Here is a 15,726-nt window from a genome sequence, read left to right on the forward strand (position 1 = left end):
GTACCCGCTGTATGTTTAGGGTTAGACCTGATGAGGTCATAATTCAAACAAACGGACTAAAAGAGGGTTTTGTGTTTTTTTCCAGGACTGCTGCCTGTGCTCACTAAGGGGGGGGGCTCTGCAGAGAGCCAACAACGACAAGTAAGTTGATGTCACAGAAACAACACGGAAGCTCTTTTATCTAAAAACATGATCAAGATGTTTCTTTAAGGATGTTTGCTCATCTTTACTCTCAAACACGTCTGAGATGTCCATAAATATACTCTAGCCATGTGAAGATGGCGTAACCTCTAAGCAAATATCAGAACACACCAACCATCTGACAGGAGGAAGACTGAAGCCTTCAGCAGGTATCAGGTAAACATCCGTAAACCAGCAAAACGCTCGTCGTTATAAAGGAAAATGATTCATAACGAAGACAAAATGAACGTTTTAAATCCATCCCACAGGAAGAAAGTAGAAACTCCAGCTCTCCTCTGCACAGTCAGGCATGTGCGTTTTCATTGTGGCTAATAACCTGCCGGGCTTAGAAAAGGTCACACGCTGATGGACCGCCTTTAGCTGGGACTACGACACACACTCGCTGTGGCGTTGATTCGATACGGTTCTGTAGCTTCAACAGGTTAATCTCCATCCAGCGCTGCGTTAATGTGTCACCAAGATCTTTACTGATGATGTAGTCTGACTGCTGCACAAAGCCTTCTCCAGCACATCCCAAAGATTCTCAGTGGGGTTAAGGTCTGGACTCTGTGGTGGTTGATCCATGTGTGACCTCATTCTTGGAGCACTTCCTGTTGCTGAACCTAGACCTGACCACCTGCAGCAAGCCCAGATCATAGCCCTGCCCCCACAGGCTTGTACAGTAGGCATCACTTCATCTGCCTCTCTTCTTACCCTGATGCGCCATCACTCTGGACCAGGGTCCATCCGGACTCATCAGACCAGTTTTAATAAAGCGTTGGACAGTTCTGAAGTCGTTTCTCCTCAGATGTTTTCTCTGCCTGATGCCGATGATCTGACCCTTCTCACACAGACGGACATCTTCTCCCCCACCAGACGTGTCTTTCAGCATGGCTGGTTAAGAAATGAGAAGCAGCTCGTTGCACCAGTTGGGTTAAAGCACTTATTGCAGCCGAAGGATGATCACCCATGCAGTAGTTATCCAATAGGAGGCTCGTGTCTGTCTCCTTAGTTAAACCCAGGTGGGGACGGTTTTTTAGTTAAGCTGTCTAGTTTCCAGGCAAAACCCAGAAACCAGAATCTGATGCAAAAGTCCATTTATGTCAGTAATCCAGCTAGGGCTGCAACAACGAATCGATAAATTCGATGGAAATCGATTACTAAAAGCGTTGGCAACGAATTGCGTCATTGATTCGTTGTGTTGCGCAACTCTTCCAAAAGCGACCCCCCCCGGCCGCCGTTGCGCACAGACCGGAAGCAAGTCAGATCAGCACGAGGGAGAGCCAGCAGGTGTTCGGAAGAGGAACACGGCGGAAGCAGCGAGACCCAAAATAGTAAAAACTTCTAAAGTTTGGGAGCATTTTCAGTTAAATCAGGCGAAGACATTCGTTACCTGCAACGTTTGTAGGTCAGACTTAGCATGGCACGGGAGTACTACGGTGATGATGCAGCATCTTAAACGCAAGCATGTCAGAACCATCAGCGAGGAGGGAGAGAGCTCGGTGTCCGGGTAAGTTAAAACCTTTTCAAAAGTGATTCACCCAAGCCCCGGATTATTACACAGGCTAGACATGCCCTAAGCTCGTAAAAAAAAAGTCTATAAAATCGTAAGCGCGATGGGGGGGGGGGGGCTCGCACTGCTGCTAACCGGTTCCGCCGTCACATTCCCGCAGAAACTGGTTGATCACACCGGGGCCAGACTACTAACATGTGGTTTTACAACCACAATGTCCTCAGAAGCGAAAACGCTTTTAAAAGGGAGGGAGGAGTCCTAACTGTTGCTGCAGGCGTGTTGTGTGAGAGTGCAGTTATATACTGGTTCATATATTTTTGGGTTCAGTTGCTTTCATGTGGCCTAATGTGAGTCTATTTGGGATCATTGGAATGATCAGCAGCATCTCTTGATGTGACTTTATGGCAGTTGCCCAGGGCATCATCACAAGGAGGATGGCATTCATTTACTTTTGTTTTATTTGGTGTTTTTCAGTCATTTTTGGAAATAGTGATCAATTTTGATTAATTCACAGCCTATGTTTAATTACATTTAAAAATTAGTTGTTTGACATCCCCAATTATAATAAATGTCTACAGATGAGATCAAACAAAACAGATGAGAATTGCCCTTAAAGAGCAAGTCACCCCCAAATAAACTTTTTTTGGCTGATAAACTAAATAAACGAGTGTCTAATTGTGCTGCAGACACGTGTCGTCAATAATTTGGCACTTCAGTGCATCTTAGTTAAAATTTAAATATTCTGCCTAAAACTGGCAGTGTTGTGCCGTCGTCAGGTAAAAACTCTGCACTGTATTTTAATTTAAATCTGCCACCGCTATTGGCTAAGAAGTATGCTATGATGTAAACTGGTACATTATGATGTCACAATGCCGTCGTGAGCCTGAGTGTGTGTGTATTTGTTAGCGGCTCCGCCCTCTCGGTCTGCCAGGCAACAGCATGTGTTGCATTTTTCAAACATGAAGTGGGAGTGGAGTTAGACTCTGGTAGGGGTGACTTGCTCTTTAAGCTGTTTAACTTGAACCAAGCATTTTAGGTCACAGATAGGTGTAGCTTAGGGTCTCTGTCTATACACCTTATAAGACAATTTAGGTGATGGCATGTTGTTTTTCTGCTATTGAACTGTTTTCTAATAATGTTGTGTTTAATAAAATGAAGGAAGGAGAGAAATAACGTTTCCCTAGCAGTTTTTAACAATGTCCCTATGTAATCCGATTAATCGATTAATCGTGTCGAGACCCCATCCGATTCATCGATTATCCAAATAATCGTTTGTTGCAGCCCTAATTCCAGCTCAGGAACCCTCTGCAGGTGTTCTGCTTTCATCAGCTGATTAGGGTCTAACACTTTTGACTCTATAATATTCTAATTGTCTGAGATGGTGGGGATGTTATGAGCTGTAACCCATATTCACCTAGGGATGGCTACCTTTCACATTTCAATCGATACGGCACCAACTCCCGGTACCTAGGACTCCATACCGATACTTAACAGTACCAATTTTTAATACTTTTGAGTACATAGTAGTTACTGATGTTTTTAAATGAAAAAAAAAAAATATATATATATATATATATTCCCAATATATGATCATATATTCCTATATATCTGAAACAGCATTTAAAGGCAGACTAGGCAGGTTTGGCTTGCTTTTAGCACCCCCTGGTGTCTGTTGGGGGTTCCAGGACTCCAGAATAGGGCTGCAACAAACGATTATTTGGATAATCGATTAATCGGACGGGGTCTCGACACGATTAATCGATTAATCGGATTACATGGGGAAATTTTTAAAAACTGCTAGGGAAACGTTATTTCTCTCCTTCCTTCACTTTATTTAACACAACATTATTAGAAAACAGTTCAATAGCAGAAAAACAACATGCCATCACCTAAATAATCTTATAAGGTGTATAGACAGAGACCCTAAGCTACATCTATCTGTGACCTAAAATGCTTGGTCCAATTAAACAGCTTAAGGGCAATTCTCATCTGTTTTGTTTGATCTCATCTGTTGACATTTATTTTAAATGTAATTAAACATAGGCTGTGAATTAATCAAAATTGATCACTATTTCCAAAAATGACTGAAAAAATACCAAATAAAACAAAAGTAAATGAATGCCATCCTCCTTGCGATGATGCCCTGGGCAACTGCCATAAAGTCACATCAAGAAATGCTGCTGATCATTCCAATGATCCCAAATAGACTCACATTAGGCCACATGAAAGCAACTGAACCCAAAAATATATGAACCAGTATATAACTGCACTCTCACACAACACGCCTGCAGCAACAGTTAGGACTCCTCCCTCCCTTTTAAAAGCGTTTTTGCTTCTGAGGACATTGTGGTTGTAAAACCACATGCTAGTAGTCTGGCCCCGGTGTGATCAACCAGTTTCTGTGGGAATGTGACGGCGGAACCAGGGCCAGATTAACACTTTGTTGTACCCTGGGCAAAAATATTCAAGGGCTCCATCATCACGACCCGAGGATCACCATAATGTGGTCACATACAGAATATTTTACTGTAATATGCAGTAAATATACTCAATACTTGAATGCCTGACAACACGTAACCCGCCCAGAGTAACCTTTGACCCACCTCGTGTGGACTGACCAATGAGGAGAGGGTCTTAACTTGAGGCCCTCTCTTCATTGGTCAGTCTGCATGAGACTGACTCTCAACTGACGTTCAGTCGTAGGCAGCGAAGCGTCTCTGTGCAGCGCAAAAGCCCGGGTGGACAGTTTGTTTAATGTAGGGTGACCATATTTCCATTTCCAAACAAGAGGACAGGGGACCTGTGCCTATGACGTCACACTATGGCAACGCCACACAAACCATGTTGGGACCCATTTTTTGTAAGAACTAAATTAATATCAGATTCTGCCAATAAAAGGGCTCTAAAACAATTCATATGTAAATATTTTGCATATTTAATGCAAAATCTCATTTTTCTGCTTTAGTGCTGCAACAAGGTTTTATTAATAATAAATTATTATACCTTTTGTTTTACTACAGCATCGGTACGCTTCCTGTGCACAGATTATTAAAGATGCTTGTTTCAGCTGTGAGATTAGACGATAGGATCAATGAAAAAATAAGTTGTCACACACTCCATGGAAACTTTCAGAGAATCCACAAATAGTGGCTTTCAAATGGTTTTGTTACTTTTAGCAGGTTTAGAAAAGCAGCAGATGAGACAGCATGTCTGATAATTTAGTTTTTCATCTGATAATATTAGAACATGTCAGTAATGTCTGAGGGGCTTTTATAAACACCGTATAACTAACACTACTGGAGAGGGTATGGATTACACAGAGGCTTCTGGGGAGCCCAGTTATGGAGGGGGGGGGGGGGGGCATTTTGCCTTGGCCCCCAAAATGTCTTGAAACGGCCCTGGGTGTGTGACTGAGTGTTGAAGGTGATCTGAATTGTATCAGATGTATAAATATGACATGTGTGTATAACTTATTGTTTTATAGGTAAAAACGTGTAGTGGAGATAAATCTACCTACATTTTACTTTGTTTTCTTGTTTTTATTGAACTATTTTCCTGTCCTGTCTGTCTCTCATCTTCCTGCATCTCCTCTAAACTCTCCAGAAAATCTGTTGCCTGGATTCTTACCTTTTCACCTCATCAGTTACTTCTGAGCAGATCAAAGATCTCCTGACCACACAGCTCAGAGCGCGTTTTCGATGCTGCGTGAGGTGACATCACCACAGCACAGGTGATGAGCTCCACAGTAGCTAGCTTCAGGCACAAATAAGACAGAAAATAGAGAACATGTGCAGACAAGAACGATCGTGTGCTAATTATAGTTTTTTGGTTGCGCCACTTTGAGAATGGACCGTGCGCTGGAGGCAGCTGCCTGGAGCGCTGTGCAACAATGCGGAACCGGTTCGCAGCAGCGCAAGTCTGCCGGCTCTCCCTCGCGCTGATCTGCGGCTCTCCCTCGCGCTGATCTGCGGCTCTCCCTCGCGCTGATCTGACTTGCTCTGGTCTGTGCGCAACGGCGGGCGGGAAGGGGGGGGGGGGGGGGGCTTTTGGAAGAGTTGTGCGACACAACGAATCGATGACGCAATTCGTTGCCAACGCTTTTAGTAATCGATTTTCATCAAATTTATCGATTCATTGTTGCAGCCCTACTCCAGAAGGCGCTATATCATTTACAGGCCATTTACCACTGAACGCTGACCGTCATTGTGGAACAGTTACCTCAAGAACTGAGGCAGCCGAGCTCATCGAAGCTCAAGAGACACGTTTTCACCCTGACTCGTGTGTCTTCATCTCCAGGCTGAGTTTCATTGGTTTTTATTGTAGTTCTCTTCTGTTTCAGCACTTTGTTTGAAAGCACTTTATAAATAAAGTTAAAATTATTTTTCCAGTCTCACCTGTAGAAGTGCCTCAGCCCCCCCCCCCCCACACACACACACACACACAGCCTCAGAAAATTACTCCCTTTAAAACCTGAGCCTGTTTAATGAATAACCTAATTCAGCCTTTAAATAACATAACTATATTTTTCTGTATTATTATTTTATTGTAATAACTGAGTGGGTCATTTGTGGTAAGAAAGGAGTTCCTGTCTAACATCTTCTGCTGGAGCTACCAACATGCCTTTAACACTGCTTTTATTTACTGTAATGCATTTAGAGTCCTCTAAGGAGCTCTAATGCTCACACACACCTGCACACACACCTACACAATAGTGAAGTGGCATATTAAATAGTTCCTGAGTGTGAGTGTGTGTGTGTGTGTGTGGGGGGGTAACGTCACTGTGTGATGATGACCAATGACCTTAAACTGGGTAAGATTAAAACATTTAATCGGGTCTTCTGTCTGGTTTCAGGTGGCTTCATGAGTCCAAAGCAGAGCTCTGTCGAACGTGATTCAGTGTGGCTCCGTTTCACGTTGTTAGTTCTGACCTGGTTCTGCTGTCTGCTGCCTTTTCCACCACAGATGGGTCCATGTGCTGTGTGCCATCACCGTGCTGGAAGCTCGTTTCGTTAACGTCACCAAACGGAGCCCGGTGGACCTGTCTGCCATCCCGCTGTCCCGCTTCAGACTGGTAGGACCACTCTTCTGGGGGGGGGGGGGGGGCTAAAGAGCATTTCTCTTGCGTGAGACCAATATAAATATAAACAGACAACGCCATTAGATTTTCTAAAGACCTTCATATACTTTTAGAAGAAGAGGTCTTTTCTGTAGCGCCTATCAAGATAAAATCACGAGGTGCTTCACAAAAAAAAGTAAAATATAAAAAAGAATTTAGAAAATGATTAAAAAATATGTTTAAAATTAGCTAAAAATAGACTATTGTGATTAGAGGGAGGGAGAGAGAGAGAGAAATCGGTGGATCCTGGGAAAGGCAGAACAAGAGCAATGTCAAGTTTATTTATAAAGCACATTTCCAACAGTCAGAGATGCACAAAGTGCTGCACACAGACGAGCAGTAGAAATAAAACGATAAAACACTGATAAACATCCAGTAGACCCCGAGGTGAAGTAAACCAACGATGAAATCAGGTAAAAGCAAGGGTAGAAAGGTAGGTTTTTAAAAGAGCCTTAAAGGCTGCTAGCAGACCTAATGTGTAGGGGAAGGGGAAGAGCAGAACAAGGAGAGGGTGATGAAGGTCCCGCCAAACATGAGCAGGCGAGTTTAAAGGAGACCACTGAGTCCACTGATCCCAGGATCGGAGGAGAGAGCTCCAGAGTCTGGGGGCCACAGCAGCAGTACAGGCCCTTCTCATTGAATGTGTTGTCTTTATCTTCGTGACCATTTCCACTGGGAGGTTCTCACTGAAGGCATCAACACTATGAATGAACACATGAGGAGGTATTGCTCCACCAGAAGAACTGACATAACTAAACACATGTTTCATGTTCTATTTCCCTTCAGAATGTCCGCCCGTTGCTCTGGTTACTGCTTTACACACTCTTGGTTTTCTCTTGATGAGCTTCCAGAGGAAGTCACCTGAAATCAAGGGCGTGGGGGGGGGTTCCCCTCCAATATTGGACAAACGCGCATTTGTCCCCCCCCCAACAACATGGAGAAGAAAAAGATTGATTTTGAAATATTTGACTCGCGAGCTTTTATTTTGAAAGACACCGCGGACTTCTCTCCGACACAGCCCCTCCCCTCAGGGAGTTAGACAGGCTGGCTGAGAGAAGCGGGAGTCAGAGCCGGGGCAGACACAGGTGTCAGAGACAGACGGCAGCAGCTCAGCGAGTTCGTCTCATGAAAGAAAGGAATTGTGAGTTGGTAATAATTTAGTCCAAGAGGATAATTGTATTTCTGGTCAAACGCTAAAATGGCTGACTAGCGTAAACATCTTGCTAGTTAGCATTAGACATTAAACAACACTACTAGTCAACAAAAAATGGCGAATTTGACACGAAATAAATAAAAAAGTTGAATCTCCACATAAAAATGGAGTTTGTAAGTGTGATTGTTGCTTGTTTGTGACATTCTCATCACATTTAATTTTTAAACCTTATTCATGTCACTTCTTTCATATAAGAGACCAGAGGAAGTTCAGCTAGAAAATGATGAAGAAGGTGAGACCTGCTGAGGGTGAGACAGGGAGCACCAGACCTGCTGAGGGTGAGACAGGGAGAGCCAGACCAGCTGAGGGTGAGACAGGGAGAGCCAGACCAGCTGAGGGTGAGACAGGGAGAGCCAGACCAGCTGAGGGTGAGACAGGGAGAGCCAGACCAGCTGAGGGTGAGACAGGGAGCACCAGACCTGCTGAGGGTGAGACAGGGAGAGCCAGACCAGCTGAGGGTGAGACAGGGAGCACCAGACCTGCTGAGGGTGAGACAGGGAGAGCCAGACCAGCTGAGCGTGAGACAGGGAGAGCCAGACCAGCTGAGGGTGAGACAGGGAGAGCCAGACCAGCTGAGGGTGAGACAGGGAGCACCAGACCTGCTGAGGGTGAGACAGGGAGAGCCAGACCAGCTGAGGGTGAGACAGGGAGCACCAGACCTGCTGAGGGTGAGACAGGGAGAGCCAGACCAGCTGAGGGTGAGACAGGGAGAGCCAGACCAGCTGAGGGTGAGACAGGGAGCACCAGACCTGCTGAGGGTGAGACAGGGAGAGCCAGACCAGCTGAGGGTGAGACAGGGAGCACCAGACCTGCTGAGGGTGAGACAGGGAGAGCCAGACCAGCTGAGGGTGAGACAGGGAGCACCAGACCAGCTGAGGGTGAGACAGGGAGAGCCAGACCAGCTGAGGGTGAGACAGGGAGCACCAGACCAGCTGAGGGTGAGACAGGGAGAGCCAGACCAGCTGAGGGTGAGACAGGGAGCACCAGACCAGCTGAGGGTGAGACAGGGAGAGCCAGACCAGCTGAGGGTGAGACAGGGAGCACCAGACCAGCTGAGGGTGAGACAGGGAGAGCCAGACCAGCTGAGGGTGAGACAGGGAGCACCAGACCAGCTGAGGGTGAGACAGGGAGAGCCAGACCTGCTGAGGGTGAGACAGGGAGAGCCAGACCAGCTGAGGGTGAGACAGGGAGCACCAGACCAGCTGAGGGTGAGACAGGGAGAGCCAGACCTGCTGAGGGTGAGACAGGGAGAGCCAGACCAGCTGAGGGTGAGACAGGGAGAGCCAGACCTGCTGAGGGTGAGACAGGGAGAGCCAGACCAGCTGAGGGTGAGACAGGGAGAGCCAGACCTGCTGAGGGTGAGACAGGGAGAGCCAGACCAGCTGAGGGTGAGACAGGGAGCACCAGACCTGCTGAGGGTGAGACAGGGAGAGCCAGACCAGCTGAGGGTGAGACAGGGAGCACCAGACCAGCTGAGGGTGAGACAGGGAGAGCCAGACCAGCTGAGGGTGAGACAGGGAGCACCAGACCAGCTGAGGGTGAGACAGGGAGAGCCAGACCAGCTGAGGGTGAGACAGGGAGCACCAGACCAGCTGAGGGTGAGACAGGGAGAGCCAGACCAGCTGAGGGTGAGACAGGGAGCACCAGACCAGCTGAGGGTGAGACAGGGAGAGCCAGACCAGCTGAGGGTGAGACAGGGAGCACCAGACCAGCTGAGGGTGAGACAGGGAGAGCCAGACCTGCTGAGGGTGAGACAGGGAGAGCCAGACCAGCTGAGGGTGAGACAGGGAGCACCAGACCAGCTGAGGGTGAGACAGGGAGAGCCAGACCTGCTGAGGGTGAGACAGGGAGAGCCAGACCAGCTGAGGGTGAGACAGGGAGAGCCAGACCTGCTGAGGGTGAGACAGGGAGAGCCAGACCAGCTGAGGGTGAGACAGGGAGAGCCAGACCTGCTGAGGGTGAGACAGGGAGCACCAGACCAGCTGAGGGTGAGTCAGGGAGAGCCAGACCTGCTGAGGGTGAGACAGGGAGCACCAGACCAGCTGAGGGTGAGACAGGGAGCACCAGACCAGCTGAGGGTGAGACAGGGAGAGCCAGACCAGCTGAGGGTGAGACAGGGAGCACCAGACCAGCTGAGGGTGAGACAGGGAGCACCAGACCAGCTGAGGGTGAGACAGGGAGAGCCAGACCAGCTGAGGGTGAGACAGGGAGAGCCAGACCAGCTGAGGTGCTACAGTGAAGAGTGAGATGGTTTTAGTGGCTGATGAGAGGAAGATTTGAGTGTAATGATAAGTGAACACAGTTGAATAAATGTAATCCCATTACAAGTAGGGCTGGGCAGTACGGTTTAAGAATACAATGAATACTTCCTTAGAAATATTAGAAAAATAAGTGTTAAACTCTGCTTTCTGGTGCGTTTAGACTGCAATTTTGGCCACTGTTTTTCTTTTGTCCGTCTGAAAACTAACTTAGTTCCAGCTGCTGTTGTGAGTGAATGATGTATTTTTTCATTCAGTCACAAACAAACAGATTGTTCTGATTGTTGGTCAGCATTGTTGGCTGATGTAGTTTAAAATATTCTGATGAGAGTCGGATCAGTTCAGACTGAATATTCACAGCTTTAGTCTTGTATTAAATCTGTTTACACATCTCTACCCATACGAATAAGATCATATATCCTACATTCATATTATTAAATAAAAATAAAACAGTACTGACACATAAACAGCTTTTTTATCATTAACACGTCCACGCTGGCCAGTAATCAAACCTGGATCTGGCTAATGGGGAGCCTAAGTCTCCTCCCCTTCTGGCTGGCTCATGGGTCCCCGATCAAAAAAACAATAATAATGTTAGTGAACTGGGCTATAAAAGTTATTTCCTTGTCTTTCTGGGCTTTGCCTTCCGCCCTGAGTCACATCTGTCAGGCTTTTCTAATCCTAGAGTTTCACCGTCTATCAGATTTTCTATCAGAAGCTACTGCAGGAGATAGCGGTAGGAGACTATGTTCATGTTCAGCCTGCATGAAACACTCAGTGACGTGTTAGAATCACAAATAATCATTAAATGTATTATTTTCAGTGAGGTTGACCTATTTATTGACCTACAACAGATTTGCTAATTTCCAAAATGTGTTCCCCCCCCCCCCCCCCCCAATATTAAACTCGTTCCTACGCCCTTGCCTGAGATGCTTTTCCAGCAGTCTTGAAGGCGTTGCCTGAGGTGTTTAGCACCTGTTGGCCCGTTTGTAAATGCTCATGAAGATAAAGAAAACACACTGAATGAGAAGGTGTGTCCTAACTTTTGGCCTGGACTGTGTGTGTAAATAAAAAATGTTAAAATATGAAAATTTCTAAGTTACCTGAAAAAATACGAAGGAACATCTGTAAAGATGATGCATTTCAACATGGCTGCCTGGTGACATCACAATATGCTAATTGGATGAGTGAATACACAAACGTTGAGTCCTACTGAAGGTGTTTCTCATTTACAGTTGACGTTTATCTCTGACCGTTTCCAAGCTACAACCTTTAGAAATGCTCGCGTACTTTCTTGGGAAAACTCTGGCGCCCAAAAGGTTAACTGAACTCAGACTAGCCGTTAGCTCATCCATCCTGAAGGACATGTTTATTTGGCAGACGCTTTTATCCAAAGCAACGTACAATTGTTAACCTATAGCAGGAGCATTCAATTCCGGGCCTGGAGGACCGGTTGCCAGCATGTTTTAGTGGTTTCTCTGCTCCAACACACTTGACTCAGTGGTTGAATCACCTGGGCAGCAGCTCAGCAGAAGCCTGCTGATGGAGATCAGGTGTGTTGAAACAGGGTAACACGTGCTGGATACCGGCCCTCCAGGCCCAGGATTGAATGCCCCTGCTATAGGGCATGTTGTTGTCTGTGGGGGAAACCCACGCATGCATGGGGAGAACCTGCAACTCCACGCAGAAAGGCTGCTGCTCAGTTTTTGAACCTGCAACCTTCTTGCTGCGGGGCAACAGGGCTAACTGCGCTACCATGCAGGCAGACATAAGCTCTTATCTATGCGATGTAAACCTGGCAGTAGGGTTAGGGTTTGAGCTTCTGCTAGCTTTTTCAGGACCTTGTTAATGTCTGGAAGCAACAGTGTGTGACTTCTGGGTGCCAGTCTGAGTTCTGAGTTGTCTTTTCCTCCCCCTCGTCTCTGCCCGTGGTAGAAGTGTGCGTACTGCAGGAAGCGAATGAAGAGGGAGGTGACGGGCTGCTGTGTCCAGTGCTCCCACGGCCGTTGTTCCACAGCCTTTCACCCCACCTGCGCCGAGGCAGCCGGCATCCTCATGCACCCAGACGACTGGCCCTTCGTAGTCTTCGTCACCTGCCACAGACACCGAGCACCTCTCATACCGGAGGTAAGCCAGCAGCATCCCAGTTGGGCCAACCCGGTTTTCTCTTAGTGGACATCATTGGTTCTAACATGAAAGGTTGCAGGATGAAGAATCAGTGATGAAGCAGAGTCGTGTAACAAAAAGCAGAAGTGGTGTGTCAGAGATGAAGTCGTCACTAGGGCTGAGTCACCAACAGCAGGTCAACCATGCTGCATCACACTCCTGCATCGGGATGCTCACAACTCATAAATATTCTGTCAGATTATTATTAGGGCTGGGACTTGATTAAAAATTTTAATCTAATTAATTACAGGCTTTGTAATTAATTAATCTCAATTAATCGCATTTTAATCGTTCAGGAAAATGTGCTCTCAAAGTAAAACTTTTAATTAAAATTTTGAGACAGAGAATCAAACATTAGACATGGTTATTACTGTAAACTAAAGCTTTTAATAAAAAAAATGCATTTTAATTATTCAAATGTCACTGTGTGATATGAAACAAGTCCCAAATCAACTAAAATTTCTAATTACAAATAGAAAACACCTGCAAAGGGTTCCTGAGCCTTTAAATAGTCTCTCTGTCTAGTCGAATGACTGAAATAAATTTGACTTTGCACCAGATTAATTTTTCCAGTTTCACTTGTTTGTATAATTGGGAGATTTTATTAGCATTTCTACTCATAATGTAGTAAAAACACATAAATAATAATCCTTCAAAATGACAGTAGAACAGGCACAAATATGATCTAGGACTTAAATGTACTAACTTTTAACACCAGAGCAGGCGTGACATATTCTGAGAATGATCAGGAACACTAACTGGTTCCAGTTGGATGACTGGAGGATGATGGGAAGATAAAAGATCATGGCGAGGAAATAATGATCTGACGAACAGGTGAGCGGACCTTCCTTACATGGGAAGTCCTGATGTCACGTTAAGAAGAGGATGCTGCAGACCCGCAGATTCACGCCTGCAGCAGAGAATCTGGTGTGATCTCCAGCCTGATCACCACTTCCTCGTTCCTCGCTGCCCCTGATGCACTTAAGCATCCGCCCCTTAGCTGATGACAGCTTCAACACACCTGCTGCTTAATGATAGTAATGCATGTGATGTTTAGACAGACTCGTCTCAGAAACGTATAACTCCCCGACAGAATTCATCAGAAAAGTTTCAGAGTGTTTCTGTTTTAACTTAAACTTCTGTTTTCAACTTTAAGACACGTTGTTTGTGATTGTTTACAGAGTAGTGAGAACACGGAGCGTTCTCCCAGCGGCAGCCAGGTGCCTCTCGTTTGTCTGACTACTTTCATAAACTACTGTTAGGTCACAGAATTATTCTGTCTGGTGCTTTCAGCGCTGCACAGATGTTACGTAAATGTTAAAAATATAGCTTACCGCTACTTTTGTTAAGTTTCTGGTGCCACCGTGCAGCCGCAGCAGAGACGATCTCTGAAAAATGTCCGCGACACGGACTCCGTTGTTGTCTGGAAGTTTTTTTTTTCAAGTTAAGAAAAGAGGCGGACGTGTTTCCTAAATCCTGCATCAGTCCAAGCAAGGCAACTTCTTTCTGTTTTTATTACGTTTAGTAGCCATTAGCACTGTGCATCGTTGTGTGCGTCAGTGATATTCTGTCTACGAGGAAGTCGTGCAATGACAAAGGTTCCGCCGTGCTTGAAATGCAAGCTGCGATTAAATGCGTTAATTTTTTTAACGCGTTATTTTTTTCTAATTAGTTAATCGTAATTAACGCGTTAAAGTCCCGGCCCTAATTATTATATTATTTGTAGATTATTACCTTCAGTCCTTGCTGGTCTCAAAGGCACCACAACAGCTGAATCAGTGGGGCAATTTTCAAAACACACAGCTGGATATTTCTCCAAGTTGGTTTCCCTTCTGCGTGCAATTTCCCAAAACTCTGCCAGATTACTGCTCGGATCATCCAGCTTGCAATGTCTGAGAGTTCAAAGCAGAGCGCTTTCCTCCTCTGAGCTTGGTGGACCCGCCAACACCTCCAAGATCTGCCGATACGGCAGGAACCCACCAGCTCCAAACAGCAAGAACCCAATAATGTGAATATCTAAGGTCAAAGGTCAAATGTATTTATAAAGCACACTTAAAACCCAAAGTGCTGTACATACACACCCACGATAAACATGCCAGCAATAGACTAAAACATGAAGCATTAAAACAACAAGCTAATTGTCATGAACTCCTCCTCTTAACCTCCTCTGCGGGCCTGGCTGGCACTGCACTCCAGTTCCCAGCATCCCTGTCACCGACGCTTCCCGGTGACGTCATCTCGCTGAGCCTATTTAAGGACCTGTCACAGCTGAGCCGGCACTCAGTCATCATCTCACGATAGACGCCAACCTATTCTAAAACGACTAAGCCTAATCTGCCAACTCTAAAGACCGTCCGGGAAGAGAACTTCCCACGCTGTAATCAGTCACGACCAAATACCAGTCTCTCCGCGCCTGGGTCTCCAAGCCACACTCCAGCTCAGCTGATCGTACCTGACACGAATCACACTGGCTAAATCAGACTTCAATAACTACTCAAGAAAAATGTAAAAGAACTCATCTTCGTTAAACGCCACATCAACGATACACGTCTTCAGCAAGGCCTGCACGTCTCCAAGAGTTCTGAGCTGTAAGGGAAGGTGGTTCCAGAGCTGCGGGCCGGCCACAGAAGATGTTCTGTCTCGTGTCTTTACACGAGCTTTTGACATCAGTCATAATGACTGAGAACCTTCCCTCAGAGTCCTGGCAGGTGTGTGTGTTGACAGTAACACAGAGGGTGGGGCCAAACCATGATAGATTTAAACAGAGCAGTCATTTCAGATGTTTCCTAAAATGAACTGGTAACCAGTGGAAGGAAGCAAGAAGATAAATCTGAAGCTCACCCGCAAGTCAGTGATAAGTAATGTTGTGTTTAGCAAAGATCGAGGCTAGAGGTACAACACATGACACAAGGGCAGGCCCTAGAGCGGAACCTTGGGGAACCCCACAGTCCACAAATGCTAGTCGTGATGCAGAATTCCCCAAGTGCAGTCTACCTGTCCTGTAGAGGAGACTGAAACCATTTAAGCACTGTGCCCCTCATTCCGGCACAGGATCCTAGCCGAGACAACGAGCCGTCACGATCAGTAATGCCAAACGCAGCATTAAAGCAGCTTCAGCACATCGTTAACCACTCGTAAAAGAGCACTTTCAGTGCTGGCGTGCCTTAGAGCCTGACTGGAATTAGTCTGAAATGCAATGCAGAGTTAGATAATCCTGCAACTGGGAAAGAACCACCTTCTCTAGAGTTTTTGTCAGAAAAACAGCAAGTTCTGGAATAGG

The 15,726-nt window shown here is 46.1% G+C and overlaps 1 protein-coding gene across 5 annotated transcripts in view; it reads left to right on the forward strand.

Annotated features, from left to right (window-relative positions):
• Nucleotides 1–15,726, forward strand: part of kdm4ab (lysine (K)-specific demethylase 4A, genome duplicate b) — a 40,109-nt gene that overhangs the window by 20,546 nt on the left and 3,837 nt on the right. For all 5 annotated transcript variants that reach the window (XM_054737250.2, XM_054737252.2, XM_054737253.2 and 2 more), the window contains 3 exons: nucleotides 86–141; nucleotides 6,656–6,764; nucleotides 12,216–12,407. In XM_054737250.2, coding sequence (XP_054593225.2) covers nucleotides 86–141; nucleotides 6,656–6,764; nucleotides 12,216–12,407 — 357 coding nt within the window. The remainder of the gene's footprint in view (nucleotides 1–85; nucleotides 142–6,655; nucleotides 6,765–12,215; nucleotides 12,408–15,726) is intronic.

This window comes from Nothobranchius furzeri, chromosome 11 (genome assembly GCF_043380555.1).
Source record: "Nothobranchius furzeri strain GRZ-AD chromosome 11, NfurGRZ-RIMD1, whole genome shotgun sequence".
In the NCBI taxonomy this organism is placed as follows: domain Eukaryota; kingdom Metazoa; phylum Chordata; class Actinopteri; order Cyprinodontiformes; family Nothobranchiidae; genus Nothobranchius; species Nothobranchius furzeri.